The sequence below is a fragment of the Triplophysa rosa genome, linkage group LG1, assembly GCF_024868665.1.
Source record: "Triplophysa rosa linkage group LG1, Trosa_1v2, whole genome shotgun sequence".
Taxonomy (NCBI): domain Eukaryota; kingdom Metazoa; phylum Chordata; class Actinopteri; order Cypriniformes; family Nemacheilidae; genus Triplophysa; species Triplophysa rosa.
This window is the reverse complement of record NC_079890.1, coordinates 13,624,550-13,645,941: the sequence shown is the minus strand read 5'-3', so window position 1 is coordinate 13,645,941 and position 21,392 is coordinate 13,624,550. Positions and strand designations below refer to the sequence as shown.

At 39.6% G+C, this 21,392-nt stretch overlaps 1 protein-coding gene across 1 annotated transcript in view; it reads right to left on the bottom strand.

Annotated features, from left to right (window-relative positions):
• The window catches only part of si:ch73-211e3.1 (trithorax group protein osa), a 70,129-nt gene that overhangs the window by 29,125 nt on the left and 19,612 nt on the right, over positions 1–21,392 (bottom strand). Inside the window, exon 2 of the mRNA XM_057338345.1 lies at positions 3,427–5,067. Coding sequence (XP_057194328.1) covers positions 3,427–5,067 — 1,641 coding nt within the window. The remainder of the gene's footprint in view (positions 1–3,426; positions 5,068–21,392) is intronic.

The following is a 21,392-nucleotide window of genomic DNA, read 5'->3' as shown; positions in this document are numbered from 1 at the left end:
GTGGACAGAGAAAAGAACACCTACAACAACAGTCACTGTCTGTTTGCAAACTGCAGTAAAACAGCTATTCAATGACTTAGGGCGTTTTCACACCTGTGTATCGATTGCTCTGTTCCGAAACCGGGGGTTAAATCGCTACAATATTGAAATTTATTTTACTTCGGTTCGCATTCACAAGGCAATATCTCCAAACGGACCAAACTTTGTTAATAAAAGTCACGTGCGAGTAAACTCTTCTTCGATTGGTCAGAGTGCATCTGTTTATTTTCCGGTCGGTAACGCGAGTGACAATGAGCGTCAGCTGCGCGTTGCGTGTCTCTCACGGCGGAGCTCGGGAAGCATAAAAGGAGGAGAAGGACGAGAGAGAACCAGGCCTGGATTTTATGTTATGTTTTATTGTATTTGTGTGGCCGGCAGTCGACTGTGAGGGAGCTGTCAGCACTTTACTTTCGTTTTGTTGTTTGTTTATTTTATTAAAAGTTTGGTTTAACGTTCGCCGGTTTCCGCCTCCTTCCTTCCTTACTTTGAACATTGTTACAGGAAGCCATTAGCAAAACAATCCCTTTTGCGTCACGCAACTTTACATAATTACCCATCATACATTGTGATACAGTCTGGTTTGTTGATCCGTTGGGTCGGATGGCTTTCACACGTCTACCGAACCGCTCCAGAGTTCGTTTGCAATCGGGTCGAGACCACCTTGTTCAGGCGGTCTCGGAGCGATTGTTTTGGGGTGGATCCTAGCGCAATTGCCGTGTTCACATACAGGTGCTGGACATATAATTAGAATATCATCAAAAAGTTGATTTATTTCACTAATTCCATTCAAAAAGTGAAACTTGTATATTATATTCATTCATTACACACAGACTGATATATTTCAAATGTTTATTTCTTTTAATTTGATGATTATAACTGACAACTAATGAAAATCCCAAATTCAGTATCTCAGAAAATTAGAATATTACTTAAGACCAATACAAAGAAAGGATTTTTAGAAATCTTGGCCAACTGAAAAGTATGAACATGAAAAGTATGAGCATGTACAGCACTCAATACTTAGTTGGGGCTCCTTTTGCCTGAATTACTGCAGCAATGCGGCGTGGCATGGAGTCGATCAGTCTGTGGCACTGCTCAGGTGTTATGAGAGCCCAGGTTGCTCTGATAGTGGCCTTCAGCTCTTCTGCATTGTTGGGTCTGGCATATCGCATCTTCCTCTTCACAATACCCCATAGATTTTCTATGGGGTTAAGGTCAGGCGAGTTTGCTGGCCAATTAAGAACAGGGATACCATGGTCCTTAAACCAGGTACTGGTAGCTTTGGCACTGTGTGCAGGTGCCAAGTCCTGTTGGAAAATGAAATCTGCATCTCCATAAAGTTGGTCAGCAGCAGGAAGCATCAGAAGCGTCTCGCCTGGGCTAAAGACAAAAAGGACTGGACTGCTGCTGAGTGGTCCAAAGTTATGTTCTCTGATGAAAGTAAATTTTGCATTTCCTTTGGAAATCAGGGTCCCAGAGTCTGGAGGAAGAGAGGAGAGGCACAGAATCCACGTTGCTTGAGGTCCAGTGTAAAGTTTCCACAGTCAGTGATGGTTTGGGGTGCCATGTCATCTGCTGGTGTTGGTCCACTGTGTTTTCTGAGGTCCAAGGTCAACGCAGCCGTATACCAGGAAGTTTTAGAGCACTTCATGCTTCCTGCTGCTGACCAACTTTATGGAGATGCAGATTTCATTTTCCAACAGGACTTGGCACCTGCACACAGTGCCAAAGCTACCAGTACCTGGTTTAAGGACCATGGTATCCCTGTTCTTAATTGGCCAGCAAACTCGCCTGACCTTAACCCCATAGAAAATCTATGGGGTATTGTGAAGAGGAAGATGCGATATGCCAGACCCAACAATGCAGAAGAGCTGAAGGCCACTATCAGAGCAACCTGGGCTCTCATAACACCTGAGCAGTGCCACAGACTGATCGACTCCATGCCACGCCGCATTGCTGCAGTAATTCAGGCAAAAGGAGCCCCAACTAAGTATTGAGTGCTGTACATGCTCATACTTTTCATGTTCATACTTTTCAGTTGGCCAAGATTTCTAAAAATCCTTTCTTTGTATTGGTCTTAAGTAATATTCTAATTTTCTGAGATACTGAATTTGGGATTTTCATTAGTTGTCAGTTATAATCATCAAAATTAAAAGAAATAAACATTTGAAATATATCAGTATGTGTGTAAAGAATGAATATAATATACAAGTTTCACTTTTTGAATGGAATTAGTGAAATAAATCAACTTTTTGATGATATTCTAATTATATGACCAGCACCTGTATGCCTAAACGAATCGAACCAAGAGAGAAAATGCACCAGGTTCCGAAACAAACCCTTATGTGTGAAAACACCCTTAAACTTGCACCAAATTCCCAACAAGAACACAATAAATGGAATACCACAATCCAAAAAAAAAAATCTTAGATATTTGTACTGAAAACAAGACAATTTTTTTTAAATCAAGGTACATTTACTTGAGCAACAAAATTAAGGGCCAGATTTACTAAACAGTGCAAATTAGCGTGAGAGCGTGTGGAAATTTCTGCGGCTGATTTAGTGACGCACATTAAGACGCAAATTAAAAAACACAGGCGCAATATCTCATTTCCATAATGAGCGACATAATCTACCAAGAGCAGCGCAAATTAGTGCAGGGTTTAAGATATGCTTTTTTGCACTTTAAAATACCAGTGCTAGCAAATACCAGTAAACTGACGAGCGCAAATGTTAGTATATTGCCTTACGTGATTCAAAATTCATGCCATGAATTTTACGTTAGAAATTCATATGCAATAAGGTTAGTCACAAAAAAAACTGTGTCCACATATTTTCAGTGAAATCTTTCACTTAGTGTCTTTAGTAAATCTTGACAATAGTTTTTACGCCAAAAGCATTTGCGCTCACACAAGCTATTAATAAATCTGGTCTTAAGTCTTGTTTGTAGAAAAAAAATTCAAAACCAAGTGAGTCTATGCTTAAAACAAGAAAACATCTACTAAGGTAGGTAAGGTAATCTACCAAGGTAAGAACATTCATGAATTTATGTTTCTTGGTCCATATGCAGTGTTTTTTCTTGTTTTAAGCATAAACTTCCAAAAACAAGGAATTCATCTTTGTAGTGTACTATTTGTGACCCAGTCTGTGAAAACCCAGCTAAAGTTATTTTGTAGTGATGTACTGTTTTCTTACAAAATGTAAACAACATTCTGTAAAAAGATAACCTTGTCAAAGATTAAATTTAATGGTTAAAATTTAACTTTTAATGCTCATTATCTCATAATTAGATTTTCCGACTTTAGCCTGGACTTAACAGATAGTTATATTTATTCATGTAGATGAACAGCTTACACCGCAATTTAACAAATACGTGAAAGTACTTACATCTCTGCAATGAGGCCCAATAGCACCTGCCTGCATCCCCCTTTGCATGCGCTGCGGCAGTAGATGAGTGTGTCCGCCGGCTGATGTGGGTGGTGTGGGCTGCATGCCACCACTGCGGTATCCTGCCACAGCCAGAGGACCCATTTTGGCCACAGACGGATCTGGGTCAAAATGTCGTAATGGCTTAGTGTTATTGAAAGAGTACGGTTCTGGACCCATACCACCTATGGTGGTCTTGCTTAGTGAAGGTTTCCCCTGTGCTGTTTGTGCCTGCATTAGAAGCTTAAGGCTGCTGCTAGGCGGCTGGTTGGATGTGATGGCCTTAAACAGCTGACTAGACATACCGGCCGTTTGATTACTTTGTGTGTTGAAAAGATGCCCTTGAGTGGAGGGTTGCGCCACTGGTTGGCATTGCCCAGCTGGGCTGGGATGTTTATCTGGTCGGTAAGGAGGTGATGGTCGAGTGCTGCTTGATGTTGGGGCCACACCAGCAAGATAACTTGCCTGGGAACCTTGGATAGCGGTGCCTGAACCCCCTGATGGAGCATTTCCTGACAGAAGACTATTCTGGGGGCTAAAAGGAGGCTGAGCTATTGCTGGGCTAGCAAGCTTTTCAGGTCTGTAGGGTGGGGAAGGTCCAGTCGATGGGGCCGGAGCCATACTAGAGATTAAAGAATTCTGGGGGCTCTGAATATTTCCTGCTGGGCTGAAGGGCTGTTGATGAGGAGATGTGTTAGGTAGTTTGTCAGCTGGTCGGTAGGGTGGAGAAGGACCAGCCCAGGAAGTGCTCTGTTGACCCAATCCAGACAACCCCGACTGTGCAGATGGTGGACCTGCATTGTTGGAAGGATGGTGCTTACTATTTGTTGCCATCTGTTGAAGGTGTTGGGCTCTGGACACGTCGTGCCAGTTGGATGCAGGTCGACTTGACAAGGCGGCAGAGAGCATGGGTGATTGGTTCTGCCCTTGTGAAGAGGACGACGAAAGAGGTGATGCTGAGAGTGGAGATTGTACTGGTTTGGAAGGGTGTGGTATGGTATATGGTGCCCCTGCAGGACTTGAACCCAATTGAGGGGAACCAGCCTGAGAGAAACCGGGGGACTGAGTGAGGTGGGCCTCTAAATGTGACTGTCTCTGTGGGGACCTTTTGGGAGTCCCATTACCCTCCGGGTGGACAAAACCTCCAGCACTACCTGCATGGTCATCACTTTCTTTACCAAGTATCTTCTCAATGTCAAGCTCTGGTAGAGAGGGATCAGGGTTCTTGGTGAGTTCATCCAAAATCTCCTGCAGTTCCTGTTCTACTGAAGGAGTGACTGAACTCCCATTTGGGTTAAAGTTATTTGCCAAGCCCCCTGAGCCTCCCCCACCCCCTGGTGTGGATCCAGGGCTAGAGTTTGGGGGTACGGAATATGGTGAACCCAAACCATTGTTGTTACTGTTCAGTCGATTACCTCCCAGAACACCTCCAATCCCAGAAGGGAATGGGGTCTGAGGGTAACTTGAACCCATGGACAGGGTGACATCCTCCAGACATAGTCGTTTGGCACCTCCTTGGGTCATAGACGTGTCAGAGACCCTGTTTAAAGATGAAGAACTCTCCGTGGCCCCAGTCAATTTCCTCTTTAGGGATCCTGGCAGCTGAGGAGACAAAAAAGATATGTTCATGTTACCACTGCAAGTCATCGTTAAATAATAATAGAACAAGATGATGGTGTGTGACAACATCCATAACTGCCTCAATCTGAACATTCATTCACATTTATCGAGTATATATTTAGCTCTATTGGCAGTGGCTTGATTGTGTTACCATGAGCAGACTGGTTTGTCACCACCCACAAATTGTCTGTGGGGATCTCAAGGCTCTATCATTCTAAACTCTCAGTATGAATGCCTTTCCAAAATGGGCTTTTTTGGTCCTGAGCCTTCCAAGGGCCCAGCTGTTGTCCAATGGTGCCAGAAGTGGGATCATTCAATAGACCGTTTCCATTAGTGCGTGGGTCAAAACCCTGCACGCCTTCTCCATTACCCCGTCCTCACAATTCTACCCCTCTGGAGAGCCCTCTTAGCGGATTAAAACTAAAGAGCCGCCAATCAAAAACCACTCATTGACATTCAGAACGAAGTTGTTTGCAAACTTGCAAATCACACAATATAAAGACAGAGGCTGGCATTTCTTCAGATGTGTTGCCCAAAGGAATTCCTATTATGGAAAGCAACAAAGCAAGCACTGAACGAAAGTTAAAATGCTGCTAGGCTCTAATGGTGTATTCATTTAACTTTAAATTATTTTTATAAAGTAAACAAGAAAAGGTGACAATAGCAGGTGAGAGTAACACATTTGTAGTGTAGTTTTTTTATAACCAAAGATGACCACCACGTAATTTAAGAGCTCAGTGGTAAGATAGCTGAAAAGCCAGCCTCGCAAATGTGAAACCCAGTGGAAAAAGAAATCCCATGCGTTCCATGCCAATTTTAACCTTACAGAAAGATTAAGAGTTAGAGAGAGAGAAAAAAGACAGAGACACATTCTTGTTTAAATAAATAATTTATGTAACATTCCAGCTACAGAACAATGTAGAGTATTTTTACTTTTGCATTCATGTTTCTTCTGCTTCATTCTCTGTTTTATTAGGATTTTGACACTATTATGCATTTTTAAGCTTTTTCCTAGACTTACCAGTTACCATTACACAATCTGGCCTTATACGTATCATGAAGAAAAAAACATTGACATATATCTCTCTACACTGACTACATCTAAATACAATACATGAATATATAAACATTATTTGTTAAGTACAACACCTCACATTATTCTCAAAAACCTTAGTTGCAGACACAGTGATCCAACTTCCTACAAAAGCACTCCTTTCTCTTCCTTTACCTCCACCCCTTTTTATCTACAAGGTTTTCCACATAGATTCCTCTCCGGCTAGAACAATAGAACTCTGGAGACACACCACACCTTCTTCGGCATCGCCAAGCTGTCTGTGCAGTCCACCCTGCCCGTGTGTGTCTGTGTTTGAAACAGTGACGAAGAGGAAGAGTGTCTGTGCATATGTAACAGAATATGAATTAATGCAGCCTTCATTTTAGAGCCTAACACATACACACGCAATCCTCTCTCTAATGGATGCCAATTTCACCCCGAGTAAACACATCAATACAGACACATCGACTCTCTCTCTCCCTCTCTCTCTCTGTCTCTGCTGGAGGGAGGCCTTTCATTCGGTAGCGATCGGATTTGTCCCATTATGACTGACACAGCCATCTGTCAGTGCTGAGCGCTGGCAAAAGAGAGAAAGAAAGAGAGCAGTCCTATCATCCACACTGCTGTACATATTCTTCATAATTATAGCTGGTAAGGCATACATTAGAATGCATTGTTTAGAATCTCATTAAAGCTGCAGTGTATACACACAAAACCACACATACATACACAAACGTAGATTAGTAAGTAAGTGCAGTCTGTGTGCATATCTGTGCATGCAGATTTCATTGATTGGATAGATGGATTTGGTGGGTGTTCAATTAAAATAAAATGCCTAAACTGCTTCTGAGACATAACCACTAACAAAAAAAGAATTGTACTATGGCAATATCAATGTCTACTATGTTTAAAGGTGTGTACCATGATATTACCATGGTTTTTATTTAAGTATTTTTGGGGACCATGTAAACGCTTTGGTACTTAAATAGGATGATTTGATAGTCTATGCATAGTGCAAAAAAAGGTCTGCATCGGGTTATTTCTATGCAATGATATTTGTCTCCTAACTGTTTATGCTTTCTGGAACTGCCCATCAGCTCCACACACAGATTTCCATGACAGCTTCTATCAATCCACCTCTGCAACGGCTGATTATTCAACCGCGGTGTCCCTGTCAGTTCAATCAGCTAGAACGAATCATTCAGAAGCTTTCAGACTCTTTGCAGATGCCGACAAAGTTACTGAATCTTTAGCACTTTATTATTTGAATGATTAATTCAGTAAATTAAACCAAGTCAAAGGGATTGATTCAGAATCAGAAACAGCTTATTGCTAGGTGTGTAAACAAAACTGGTACACATACAAATACATCAATAAACAGACCTGGGTATTACAGGTTACATGTCAAAATTTGTAGTCTGTAACGTAATCTCTAAATTACACATTTTTGGTGATGTAATTGGACTACTTTTGGATTACATTTAGATTACTTTTGACTTGAATCTTATTTGATGTTACATAGATTGAAGCAGCATCTTTTTAATGTACAGTACAGACAAAATAATAAGACTCATATAACTTGTTGTTAGTGTTGACTCTGATAGTAACACTGAATAGTTTTTCCATGAGTTTCCTTAAAATTGAAAGGGTATCTATTAGGGGCAGGGGCGTCGCAAGTTGGGGGAAAAGGGCGAGTACATAGAGCCTTGGCATGTGAGGGGCCTTGAAGTTCCTGAAATTATATTTATTATTATTTTACAATTGTGAGCCTATACTGCACGTCTGTGCAACTTCTATGTTCTCCGCTAATTTTGACAAGCTTTGGCAGACGTCTGCTTCACGGACAAGCTACGCATAAATAAAATAATCGATGCCTTGCATAATCGCAGCCAGCTCGATTACAGCAGGATTTAGTGGTAACCGCAATTAATCGTGCACATGTCTACAGCGAACTGCATGATAGGCTGTATGAGTAAAGTTGAATGGACTCACATCCCTGCTGAAAGCATTCTGTTATCACTCCGCAAGAGATCCGTGTACTCCGCTCCGGGTTTTCCATTTCCTGCTCACAGTCTGCGTTCACGGACTCCGCTCACAGCACAGCAGATGATGGATAGTCTCATCAACAGGTAGATGAAGTACAATACACTTTACAGCTAGTGCTTGATCTGATAAAAGTAGTATTTGGGTAGTTTGTTTTTAGTATTTGTGTCGGAAATTTGTGTCGGTATTGTTTCTGATGCAGTGGCAGGAAGCCTGCTTAAATGATTGAAATTGATCTTGGAGGTCTAAATTAACATCAAATTCACTGTTCTTAGTCTTCACAAAAATTGGGCAGGAGACTGTGAGAGTTATATTCAGCAGACAACCCAAAAAATAGTTGGAATTGAATATACAGGGCAGGCTGCTAACTTTTAAAACAATCACTTTAAAACAATGTACACCGGACTACGGAGTGCGTATTGAGATAAACTTTGGATATGTTGAGGCAGTTCTTCTGACATATTCATTTTATCCCTAATAATATATAAACATTCAATTAAAATAATAACACGCTAAAGTTAAAAAGGTCAATAAATATGTTAGTAATAAAAATATGTGGTAGTGTATTTAAGCCCTTTTACTTTTAATTAAAATTGATATAAGAGGGGAGCCATTGTTTCTTGACATGCTCGACTTGGCATTACACTTTTTAAGAAATATTAATTGGCAATCTCAGTTACAGTCATGAAGATTTCTCGTCAAGGTATTGTTATATCAGCACGATGGAGTTTGATGGTGAAATTAGTTTTGAAGATGCCCTGCCACTTTTGAATCATATAATTCACAAAAATAGATTAATTTATTATAAATTATCAAAATGCACCTATTTTGCATTTTTTATTTTCTGTTGAATAAAATACTTTTTTTCATATATTTCATCACTGAGGAATACTTAAAAATAGGGTAAAATCTTGTTCTTGTGAACCCAAGCTTGTGTCTCGTCTCATTTCGTGGGATAACTGTCTCGTCACACCCATAGTGTCTATACATCCAGCCATCAAATGCTGAGTGCCACTTCATTTTGCATCACTGTGCGATTGTAAACCCCTCCCCTCTCTCCCGGAAAAAGCTTGAAGAATCACAAACATATGTAAAAGGTAGGTATGTTTATTATAAAAAAAATGAATTTTTAAATAAAAAAAGAAAAAAAAGAAGGGAAAATCACTGAACTGTAAACAACTTACTGCCATTCTGTGAATAATATGTAATCATGTTATCCATAAAAAAGTAACTGTAGATGTAGTTTACTCTAACTACAAGTACTTGATTTTTGGAATCTGATTACGTAATCCAGATTACATGTAATCCGTAACTACCCAGCTCAGTCAATAAATATAATAATACAATGAAAAAATAAAGCACATTAAAAAAGCATAAAGACCAAAACAGAAAAAACATTAATTACAAGTTAGTTTAAGGTTATCTGAGGAATGGCTAAAAGGAAGATTAGAAGAAAGCTGCTTCCTCCCAAGTTTCACTGTACAAAGAGGGTAACTAAGGACAGCCCCTCCTGTTTCAGAACACAGGATGAAGACTTTGTGTGTGAGAGAGAGAAAGGGGGAGATAGACAGAGCAGGGCAGAGAAAGGGTCTTTGCCAAAAGAAACAGAAATTGGAGTCACTTTTCGAGAGTTTCGTCTTGAAGACCAACGCAAGCACGCCTAATGTGTGCATATTGTCAGATGTAATATATGAAGATATGCAGACGACCTCTCATACATTCACAAAGACACACAACTTTAAAAGAGGTGCCGAGTTAGATACATGTACTTAACCTGCTTGAATCAGGGGGCGCCTGTGGGGCTCCTGACCTGGATTTGGGTGTTTTAAAACCATTTGTGAAGCCTTCTGTAAAAAACTTGGGTGTTTTAATGGATAATGATTTTAAACTGGACAAACAGATTAATCTGGTAATTAAATCTAGTTTTTCCAGCTGAGGCAACTTTCTAAGGTTAAATCTTTTCTGTCTCTTAAAGATTTTGAAAGGATTATTCACATTTTTATTTCGTCCCGTCTTGACTACTGCAATGGACTTTATGTAGGCATTAGCCAGGCCTCACCAGACTGCAGAGGGTTCAGAATGCTGCAGCCTGTTTGCTAACGGGAACACAAAAGTGGGAACACATTACTCCCATTTGGCCTCTCTTCATTGGCTTCCTGTTCGGTTCAGAATTGATTTTAAGATTCTTATTTTGGTTTTTAAATCATTAAATGGTCTGGCACCGTCATATCTGTCAAAGTTAATACAGTCTCACGCTCCGTCGAGGGGACTTAGGTCCGCCGACCATTCATTGTTGATTGTCCCCCGTGTAAGATTAAAGAATAGAGGTGACCGTGCGTTTGCAGTGGCGGGGCCTAAACTTTGGAATAATCTGCCTTTACATGTTAGAAAGTCCAAAACACTCACTATTTTCAAGTCCAGTTCCCTGTGGAGACATCAAATACTAACAGCAGCAACATGAAATGTATAGTGCACATATACACACTACTAATGTAGTTACACCGCACAGTGCAAGACATTACATGCAATAGAGTGCAAGTACAATGTAATACACATGTAAAAATGAATTAGCTACCAAGTGGATTTTTATGACATGAGATGTTCAAACGATGGATGTTGTAAGGCTATAAAAGCAAGGAGAAAGAAGATTCCTCTCTTCTGAATTAGCCATCTCCAAGAAATCAGTGTGCTTGTTTGACCGGGAGGGGGAAGGAAAACAAGTGATTTGTCCGGGAAAGGAAACAAGTTTGGCCACAAACTAACAAGAAAGCAAACACACAAGCGTACACGCACTGAAACCCGCATACATGTGGAGGTACTGCTGAGATTAAAAGAGCATGCTTCTTCATTTATCTCTTTTCCCGCTGCATTCTTTCTGTCTTTCGCTGTCTCCCTCCCTCCTCCCCCGTGGCATGTAATGGTATGCCAATCATCATTACGTTTTCCATTGTTGTGCCCTTAATTACCGCTGCCTCTGCGATGGCACTGTCATCTAGATATGCTAATAAACAAAGAATAGCCCGCCAGCCATGCGCCACTGTGTGTGTGTGACCGCGTGTCTGTGTCTTAGTTTTTTTATGCTCAGCTCTGGTGATAGTTTGTCTTTGAGTGTCTTCTCCAGCACTAATGCAATCATGGTCATCTTGTATATTCACAACAGTATGACCTTGCTACTATGCATTTGCTCAGAGGATTTAAATACATTTTTCTTACTATTAATAGGGATTTAGACTCAAGAGCATGTCACCAATTATACTGAATATTCGCTCTCTCTCGATCAAATGACATCTGATTTAGCCTAAAATATTCAGCCCTTAAGAAATGTATCAATGCTTTGAAGAGCATCAGCTTGAGATACTTATTCAATCAATAAAACTATAGCTCTAATAGGCTTTATTAAAAAACTGAGGTCTGGACACACAAAGCCGTAAATATAAAAGAGACTGATTAGCAGTGAATCGAAACAAAGAAAAATGAATCAATCAATTCTCTTTTGAAAAAGGACAATAAAGAATATTTTGTCTACTCCTTTTAAAAGAAAAGCTAAATCTGCTCAATAGAAAAGTAAAGCCTGCGTTCAGGATTCACCAAATCAGTCTAGACTTTCTAAATTGAGATATATCTTAACACATATTGTTCATTGCATATATTCTTGGCAACTCTTACTGTACATAATTGAACTAGCATCCTTTTTATTTTTCTGACCAAATAATAAAAGATTCATATGGTGAAAGATCAAATATTGGCTAGAAAAGAAAACGGGCTAAGAGATTTAATCGAGAATTCAAATAGAATGGATGTAATTGCTAGTGTTTATGCGCTCTTTATTATTACAAAAGTTTCTAATAGAAATTCCTTATAAGTACTTATTAACATTCTCATTTAGCAGACATTTTCTTACCCATAGAGACTTAAGCACATTTATTGCAGGGTCCCTTCCCTCAGGAGCAGCCCGAGGTTAAGTGTCTTGCTCAAGGGCAAAGTGGAGATAGGGAATCCCTATAATTCTACAGTTCATGAACTGCTAACCATCCGATTACTAGATCTTCAATCCCCATAATGTGCTACTGCCAACAATGGTGTTAAAACCACAATTAGAAAGTAATAATTGTGTGGATAATTGAATAAGAAGTTAAACTGATCACTGATTTCAGTTCAGTCCTTTATCTTAAATATAATCTATATACAGTGCGAGCGATTGTCACTATATGATTAAAAATGATGCTATATTATGAAAATTGTTTGATAGGTTTCATATTTGTAGTATAAATGTAAGAAGTGGTCATTTATCATGTCCATCTATATTGCAAGTTAATTTTATCTGTTCATTATTCATTTAAATCTATCTATAATCTACGACATCTATGGACTCTATCTGTGGATAATAAGACACCACATCGTCCAACAAATGACATACATCGTATGTATGTACATCAATGTATATACATCCTATATTGCGTAATGTAATGCTATTTTTTAATCCATCAACCATTTAATGTAGCTCACACCCACATACACAGTACGTCTTAAAAATAATAAAATAAGTCTAAAAACAGAACATTTATCCACTAACTCCTGTTATAGACCTGTATACAATCTAAAAATACAACAAACCCTCAATACTGCAACTTGATATTCATTACTTGTGACAACAGTCGGTCTACGGGTCACATTGACTGTATGACCGAATCAATCTCTCCTCATTGGACCTATTTGTCATTCACTTGCACCAACGAGAAAGCAGTCAATGTCTACATATTACAGGGCTCCAATGAGCTCAGCGCGACATATTTGAGAAGAGCTTTTTTGATGTGGTTTGTCCCTTTGTTTCTCATCAGGATGAAGAGATAAGTGATGTTTACACAGCGGTGACACTTTTACTCTGAGTCAGCGCTTGTTTTTCTTTCCTTTCTCGATAATCGCTCTCATAATCGTAAGTGTAAATGTTTGTTTCTGCGGTTTTAGGATTTTGTTCCGGTTTTGATTTCAGTAAATGACGAGTAACAAGCACAAGAGAGCGATCAGAGTGAGGGAATACCCTAATACACTTTCCACTCTCTCTTTCTCTCCACCAGAATATGAAAAAATGTTTCACTTGTTTTCCTGTAAAAATATCTAAACATAGACATACTTTAAACAATAAATTGAAGCGAGATACGAGGTTTGTTTGAAAGGTTGAGAATGTGAATATGAGTGCATGTTCTCTTTTAGCACTAGGTTTTTAAATTAAGTTTTAGCACAAATGAACAAGTGAAAGAAAAATCTGTGTGTGCCACAACAGAAAAAAACACTTAAATAAGAAAAAATAAGCCTTAATATCTCACACCCTTTTGCTCATAAGGTAAATGTTTCCAATATTTGTTTCAATATTTTGTAGAGAACAAGACAAAGAAATCCTCATTAAGAAAATGATTTTTGCAGTATATACTAGCACAAAAGCATGCTGCTCCATCTGTTCGCTTTACATGATTATTCTGTAAGAAAACCGGAATTGTGACTTAGTTCAATTATTGATACAGAATAACAATCACAGAGCCAGAGAGATGAACAAATCCTAGCATACACACACAAACAGACTCAGAGTGCCCGAAGGTCTGAGCGCTCTGTGCTGCGTTCAATGAATGTCAATGAACTTGCAAGGAGAGAGAGAGAGAGAGAGAGAGAGAGAGAGATAGATGCACAGCCTTTTCATAGCGAAAGATAAACGCAGGACAAAGACAAAAGGAAACTGAGAGAAAAGAAACGCAAGACAGTGTGTCTTTGTTTGGATGTGTGTGGAGGCACATCTGTGTTCATGCAGATAGGAAGTGTTCATTCAGTGGTTTTTACTGCATTTATAGCTATTTGTAGTCATTTTGACCAGACGCAGTCTTCCTCTGCCCGTTTTAATGTACATCCAAGCACTTTTATGAATAAATCAGGAGATAGATGGAGTGAGTGTGAGAAAGTGTGTGGCTATATATAAGAGCAGCTGCAGGGTAGGGCTAATTTAGCAGCTCCGCTAGTCTCGCTGGACATTCCTGCATCAAAGCACCAGTAACAAACACATGTTCAGTCTATTGAATTCCTGTTTTTTACTGAGGAATGTGACATTGACCACACATGAACGTGCGTAACTATAGCCGTTTACTTATAGATACTGTGGCAGAGTGAAAAATGGACATTACCGACATACGGTTGTGTCTGAAAACAGATTAATGCTGGTATTGGAGGTGGGAAGGCATCACGGCACATCCAAATCTAATGGTGTCAAAACATCTCCATAAAAGAGAAACTTTTGTTTGGTTGCTTTTTTTATGGCAGCTTGGATATATTTTTCACCAGGAATGATATCCTGTGCGGTGAAAGTAACTTTTTCATGCAAAAAATGACACTAGGAAAAACACATTTTAGTTGCTACATTTTTACAACGTTTTACAACGTCGAACCCCGTACATCGATCCTGTAAAACACAAAAGAAGATATTTTGTTCTTCAAAAGATTTTCTTATGTGTTCTACAGAGGAATTAAAGTCATACAGGTTTGGAATGACACGAGGATGAGAAAATAATTGACATTTTTGGATAAGATGTGCCTTTATAATTATTATAAGCTCCTTTTGATGAAATAACAGTTTTTGTGATCAATTGCAATTGCCACAGACAGAAAATGCATGTACAGTGATACAAAAGATTTGTATCAATATTGAAGATCAATATTGAGAAATACATCTTAATCTATTTTCTTTATGTTCTCTAAAAGGCTTGGTGCCGACTTTAACCCTCTGACATTTTCACCTTGTGACCCCATGATCCAAAAAACTCTCTCCCTGCCTGAGCAGTTATGTTTCAGCCTCTCTCTTTCTCTCGAACTCGCACAAACACACAATCACAGTTTATCCCCAGAGCAGGAGAGAAGGAGCAAATAGACTGTAGAAAGATACTCATTTTTTTGTGTCTTCCCAGATAAGAAAAGGCTTAGAGAGAATCGACTCTTTAAATCTTCAGAATCTAGTCTCAAAAACACACAAAGGAGAGAGAGAAAGAGAGGGAGGGAGAGGGAAGAACAGAGGGAGTGAACAGATACTGTATTCATTTCACACTTGTCAGCTGCGAGAGCAGAATCAAAATGAATACAAGGCTGAATAAAGAATGACAGACAATCTGAAAGGAGAGAGAGAGACAGAGAGAGAGAGAGAGAGAGAGAGAGAGAGAGAGAGAGAGAGAGAGAGAGAGAGAGAGAGAGAGAGGAGGGCAGAGTGATGTTCCTGTATGAACAGTAACACACTCTTCTAAGATAATAAGCAACCCAGTATTCATATTCAGCAGTTAACCATTTTTGTAGAGACCATTAATGTAGAGTTTACATTTTTCAACATTCATGGATTTGGCAGCCGTTTTTATCCACAGTGCCAAACAGTGCATCAGTTTGTGTGTTTCCCATGAAAAGAACCCACGATTATGGAGTTACTAGCACCATGCTCGATGAATTAAGCAACAACCACACAAACATTTAAAGCAGTTTCTTATTTTGGGTCCTGTTGGGTCCCACAGTGTACATTTTAAAAGTTATTTAACACTCCTGATTCAAATGATCAAGCTAAGCCTTTAATTCCTTTATATGTCTTTATGTGTAGTTAAGAATTGGAGCACTTATACCTGAGCTGGAAAATATTGTGCTGCCCAATCCTTATCAAACAGGCTCTCTGCAAAGTTTTCATTATATTATGTCAGATTCACAAGCTTGGCTTGGATTCTTCAGAAAGACATGCAGAGCAGCAGGTGTGCACACATCCAAAAATAGCACAAGCTTTCTCACACATCACGCTTATCATTAGTTCTTCTGGCCACCATTTAACAATAAATATTATTTATTAAGCTGCATATACACAATGAGCATTTTCCATCAAATAGTTTTCCTTATTCACCAAATGTGTGAAAACAATAACAAACACGCAAAACCAAACAGTAAAAACATTGGATGCGTCACGGGTCATGAACTTCAGAACCCCATAATGAGCTTCTACACCAAACGCTCTCATTCACAAATGGCATTTAATGTATTCACAGGCATACAACGGAGCCTTCTTTTGGTGATGGTCAGTGTGTGTGTGTGTGTGTGTGTGTGTGTGTGTGTGTGTGTGTGCGTATACCCAGCTGCTTTACTGTAAGCCCGGCCCTAAGGGAAGGCCCCTTGAGTGTGAGTGCCCGCCCCTAGCTCCATCCCTCAATGGCTAACTCTCTCTCTCTCTCTCTCTCTCTCTCAGTCTTTCTTGCTCGCTCTCGCTCTCTCTCTTCCTGCAGTAATGGTTTAAAGGCAGATTACAGAGCCTCTGAGGGCTGAATGGAAGAGTAATAAAATAAATGGCTTTGTAAATGCCCTTCCCCCACAGACAGCAGACCACTGCTGAACTCGATGGTACGGAGACAAACTGGGCAATATTGAGCACACAAATACATGCACGAGTCTCTTTCTTGTATACTTGTTTTCTCGTGCTCTTTTCCTGTAAGTCAGTGGTTAGAGCGTGGCGCTAGCCGCGTAAAGGTCATGGGTTTGATCCCAGGGATTGCGCATACTCAGAAACAATGCAATGTAAGTCGCTTTGGATAAAAGCATCTGCCAAGTGTGTAAATGTAAATATACACTTTCTGTTTACCCCTGTCTATAATCGTCTTGTATTACAATTGTTATTTAATTTATCTGTTCAAATAGAACTGCTCGAGCTCCACACTAACAGTAAGTAACAAAAGGAGCTTCAATGTTGTTTTCTATATGTACCAAAGTAATACCGTGGTATTATGTAGTGCATTACTTTGAAGTACCTGTATAACATCAAGGTCACTGCTTTATTTTCCAAAGAATCCATTTATGGAAGACCTAGATCTTTGCTTTATAAAGATCTGAATATCTCCAAACAGATATTTCACAAACAGACATACACTGTGTTATTGTTATTTCATTTTTGACACTTTGGAAGGTTAACGTGTCTTGGACATATATATAAAAGTCTCAGCTATTGTTACTTGGGAAAAATGAGGTGCATATCAGTTTCAAAAATGAAGAAGGCTTTTCCACATGTCATGATGTAAGTATAGGGTGGATTGGCTTGACCCGAGGAAATTCCCTTTTACAAAGACTTCATTCATGTCCGTGAAACATTATAAAGCAGGGTGTGCATTGTATCACTCTCAGACAACAAAGTACAAACAGGTACACAACTGCATACACGAACACATGCCCAAACAATACCATGTAAACATATACAGACGCTGAAAATATAGACCTATTTACACTTTTACCATGAGTCACTTTCCGGGACTTTTGAGGGGAAAAAGGAGAGAGAGAGTAAGCGAGAGTGAGAGCAGTTAACTGTACACCAAAAAATTTCCAGACATAATAATTTGCATAATTTTGTTTTCTTTTTCTTCTATAATCACTCAAACACACACGCTTTTAAAAATGAAGGTGCTGCAAATCGTTCTTCACAGAGGTGCCATAGAAGGACCATTTTTTGTTCCCCAAAGAGCCATTCACTCAAAGGTTATCAGAAGAACTATTACTTTCTTAACATTTCATTGTTTGAAGAACAACATAAAGGTTCTTTATGGAACCATAAAATCAAAAATTGTTCTTCTATGGCAGTTAAACACCATACATTTAAAGAGTCTACAGTAAGTTCACGTTAAACCCCTCTGTGTTTGATCAACTATCATCCATCAAGTGTCATGCTTCTAATCGGTACTAGGGTTGTCTGCTTCATTTGGGACAGGTCCCATGTTTAGCCGCTAATAGCTTCTACAATGCTGCCACTCGCTCTGAAGTTGCATAAACACGCTAACCTGAACTAACCTGCAATGAGCCAATTACAGTGTCGGTGCGTGTGCGTGTCCAGAACAGGTGTACATCTGGCTTAATCTCCTGTGTGGTTGAAACCAGCGTCATGCCGTGATCAAAAGACAGCATTGAAATAAGGGTAAAAAGACTTTCTCTATCTCTCTCAGACAAGCTTGAGCACACGCTCATTTGCTGCATGACTGAAAAAAGGACAGAGATATTGCCAAGAAGTGAAAAGGCAGCGGGTGAGAGAGAAAGACAGAGACGCCAAGACTGAGTGTCTTTTGTTTGATGAGGTCCCACCTGCAGCTCTAAGGCCACTGAGACACAGCTGTTCTCTCTTTCCCCTTCCTCTCTTACTTTTTACCCATCGTCCCATGCTCCAGCTCTTGCTCCATTCTAGCGTTTGAGACCAGACTTTGGAGATTGTCCCATTTCTGAATGTCAGTATTCATTGCATTTATTTCTTTAGATTCTAATATGAATATAGACCATCACTTGAACCGAGATATTTCACAGAATTCCAAAAAACGCAATGTAATCCACAAAACGCAATGTAATCCACATGTGAACAAAAAACCGATACAGAAATATTTCTTTTCAATCTTTTGTCTCATCTAGCATTGGAGGAGTTAGCGCAGGACTTGACAAGGTAAATCAGAAGTAAAGTTAAACCGAGGTTACATCATGGCAGGTTTGTATCAGTAGACTTTCACACTACTCTGAGGAGAGAGGGAGGTGACGCAAGTCGGCCCCCAAGTGCGTCAAGTGTGCCAAGACTATCAGCAGTCTCCTTCACTTCTGTGTGAGGACCTGAAGTCTGTTTACAATGGATTATGCTGTTCTGTGTGTGTGTGTGTGTGTGTGTGTGTGTGTGTGTGTGTGTGTGTGTGTGTGTGTGAGAGAGAGAGAGAGAGAGAGAGAGAGAGAGAGAGAGGGGGGGGGGAGAGGGAGAGAGAGTGTACATGAATAAGTGTTGCTGTGGCAGAATGGAGAACATCATAGTAACAGCAGATGCAGACGTGTCCTCACGTCCTCATGACCTCCTTACAAACACATTCACATATACAAACACACACCGACACACACTGTTCCCATCTGTTCCGACCTTCCCAAAGTTCTGGTCATTTGTGATGTCACAGCCTTCAACACAGTTTATCTTAGTCAATCTGGGTTTATATGTCAATGAGAAAAAGCACAGAAACCCAACTGCAGTGCTGTATTGATACTATATGGCTATAGTTGGTCAGAGTTATCATGTCAACAAATCGTTTAACAATGCAGTGCTGAAAAAATATAGATTTTGTATTGAAAATACCCTTTTAACGTAATTGGTCATCTGTAGCGTGCAGGATGTAGATGATGTAGGCTAAGATTCCATTCATTACAGTGATAGTTCACCCAAAAATGAAAATTCTGTCATCATTTAATCACTCTCAAATTGTTTCAAACCTGTATAAATGTTGTTCTGCTGAACAGAAAAAAAGAAATTTGGAAGAATGTTCGTAAGCAAACAGTTCTGGGGCACTATTGACTACTATAGCAGGAAAAAACTACTATGGTAGTCAATGGTGCCCCCAAACTGCGAAGTTTCCCACATTCTTAAAAATATCTTCTTTAATGTTCAACAGAAAAAAAAATCATTCATACAGGTTTGAAATGAATGATGACAGAATTTTCATTTTTGGGTAAACTGTTCCTTTAATACAAAGTAAAGTTAAAATGAATTATAAAGACATTTAAGATTATACAAGATAATACAAAGGAAATACTTTTTTTTTAAATATCATCTCTACGAAAAACAAATATTGTCTATTTGTATTTAAAACAGTGTAGTCCATCGAACAACTATGTTTGCATAAGGTATGATGACCATTAGGTTTATATGAACAAGCTTTATCACCTGAAGTGATACGAATGCACAAAGAAATAAAATGTTCTATAAATATTTATTCAATATTCTACGACAAAAAATCACCACAAATCAAAATCTTATTATATCAACAGACCCGATTTTTGTGAAGCTGTGTCAAGTAATCATGAACAACTGGAAAAGTCATGGAAATCTTTAGCTGTAAAGTTGTGGGAACATTTCTTAAGTTCATGCTGTGTTCACTTCACCTCACTGGGCATATTTATCCCAGACACTCAAGATTTCCAGCTCAACACGTTGTACTGCGTGTGCGTAGAGGTAACACTCGGCTCAAGAGTAGATTTTCCTGAGAGACAAATCAAACACACGCACGATCTCAACGCCTCTTACAGGAACCTGGATACACATTAACAGATACAAGAGCACATACAAAGAGAACACACCCGCTAAATAAACACACAATCTGCTTGCTTCGCTCATGCAAACATGTACAGTGTGTCCTGATCAGTGATGTGCCGTAGCACCACAGTGTGTATGAATCTGTGTGTGTGATTGTTTTTGACAAGCAAAAGAGATGAGAGGTGGAGACTGTGTGTGTGTGAGTCGGGGGCGGTAGTGATTTGGAAATAGGTCAGCTTAAGCTGGGTTTAGTGGCACTAGGCCCAGCTCAAGCAGAGAAGAGCCTTGGGGCACGAACACGCACACACAGCGTTCTGTTAGAAAAGACAAAGACATATAGGCATATTTCGTTCAATCTGTTCAATGATACACAAAAGAATGCATTTGCATGCACAAATACACACAAAAACTTTGCCAGAGCCATTTAATTCTAAAATGCAATTATAATTATGCCGTCTCTATTATACGATGCACTAGCAGCCATGTTACAGGCCACTAAACACAAAATAGTCACAAACGCCTACACAACCATAAACACACACACAAACTCCCAATTAGCAGTGCATGGTCAGTCGTCTGATAGTGAGGAAAATAACACTAATAAGCTTCACCTCACTGTGACATTAACACAACCTGCTGTCTCGCATCACACACACATTCGAGCTCTACCTTGTAAGCACACGCCTATAAATCAACAAGATAGTTATATAGACAATCATGAAAACACATCACTACACAGTAACACACTCACTAAACACCAAACATCTTTATTCCCTACAAACATTAACCAAAGTAACCACATATAATCGAAAGATGAAAACACTCAGTCCATGAGAGCTTACAGAAAAGAATAAAAACACAGTGAGAGTCTATGAGGAGAAGAAGAGCTGGAAAGAGTGGAGCAGATGAACAGAGAGATGATAAATGAGGGGAAGTAGTGAAGGATGGAGAAAAAAAAGAGGAAGTGCTAGTATCTGTTGTACCAGTTGCCCTTATACCATTACTGAGGGGATCTCCCAACGGACACACACACACACACACACAGTGTCAAACAAAGGACAACAGAACAACGAGTTAGAAAAAAGACAGAGAGGGAGAGTGAGTGAAAGAGAGAGGGGGGGGGGG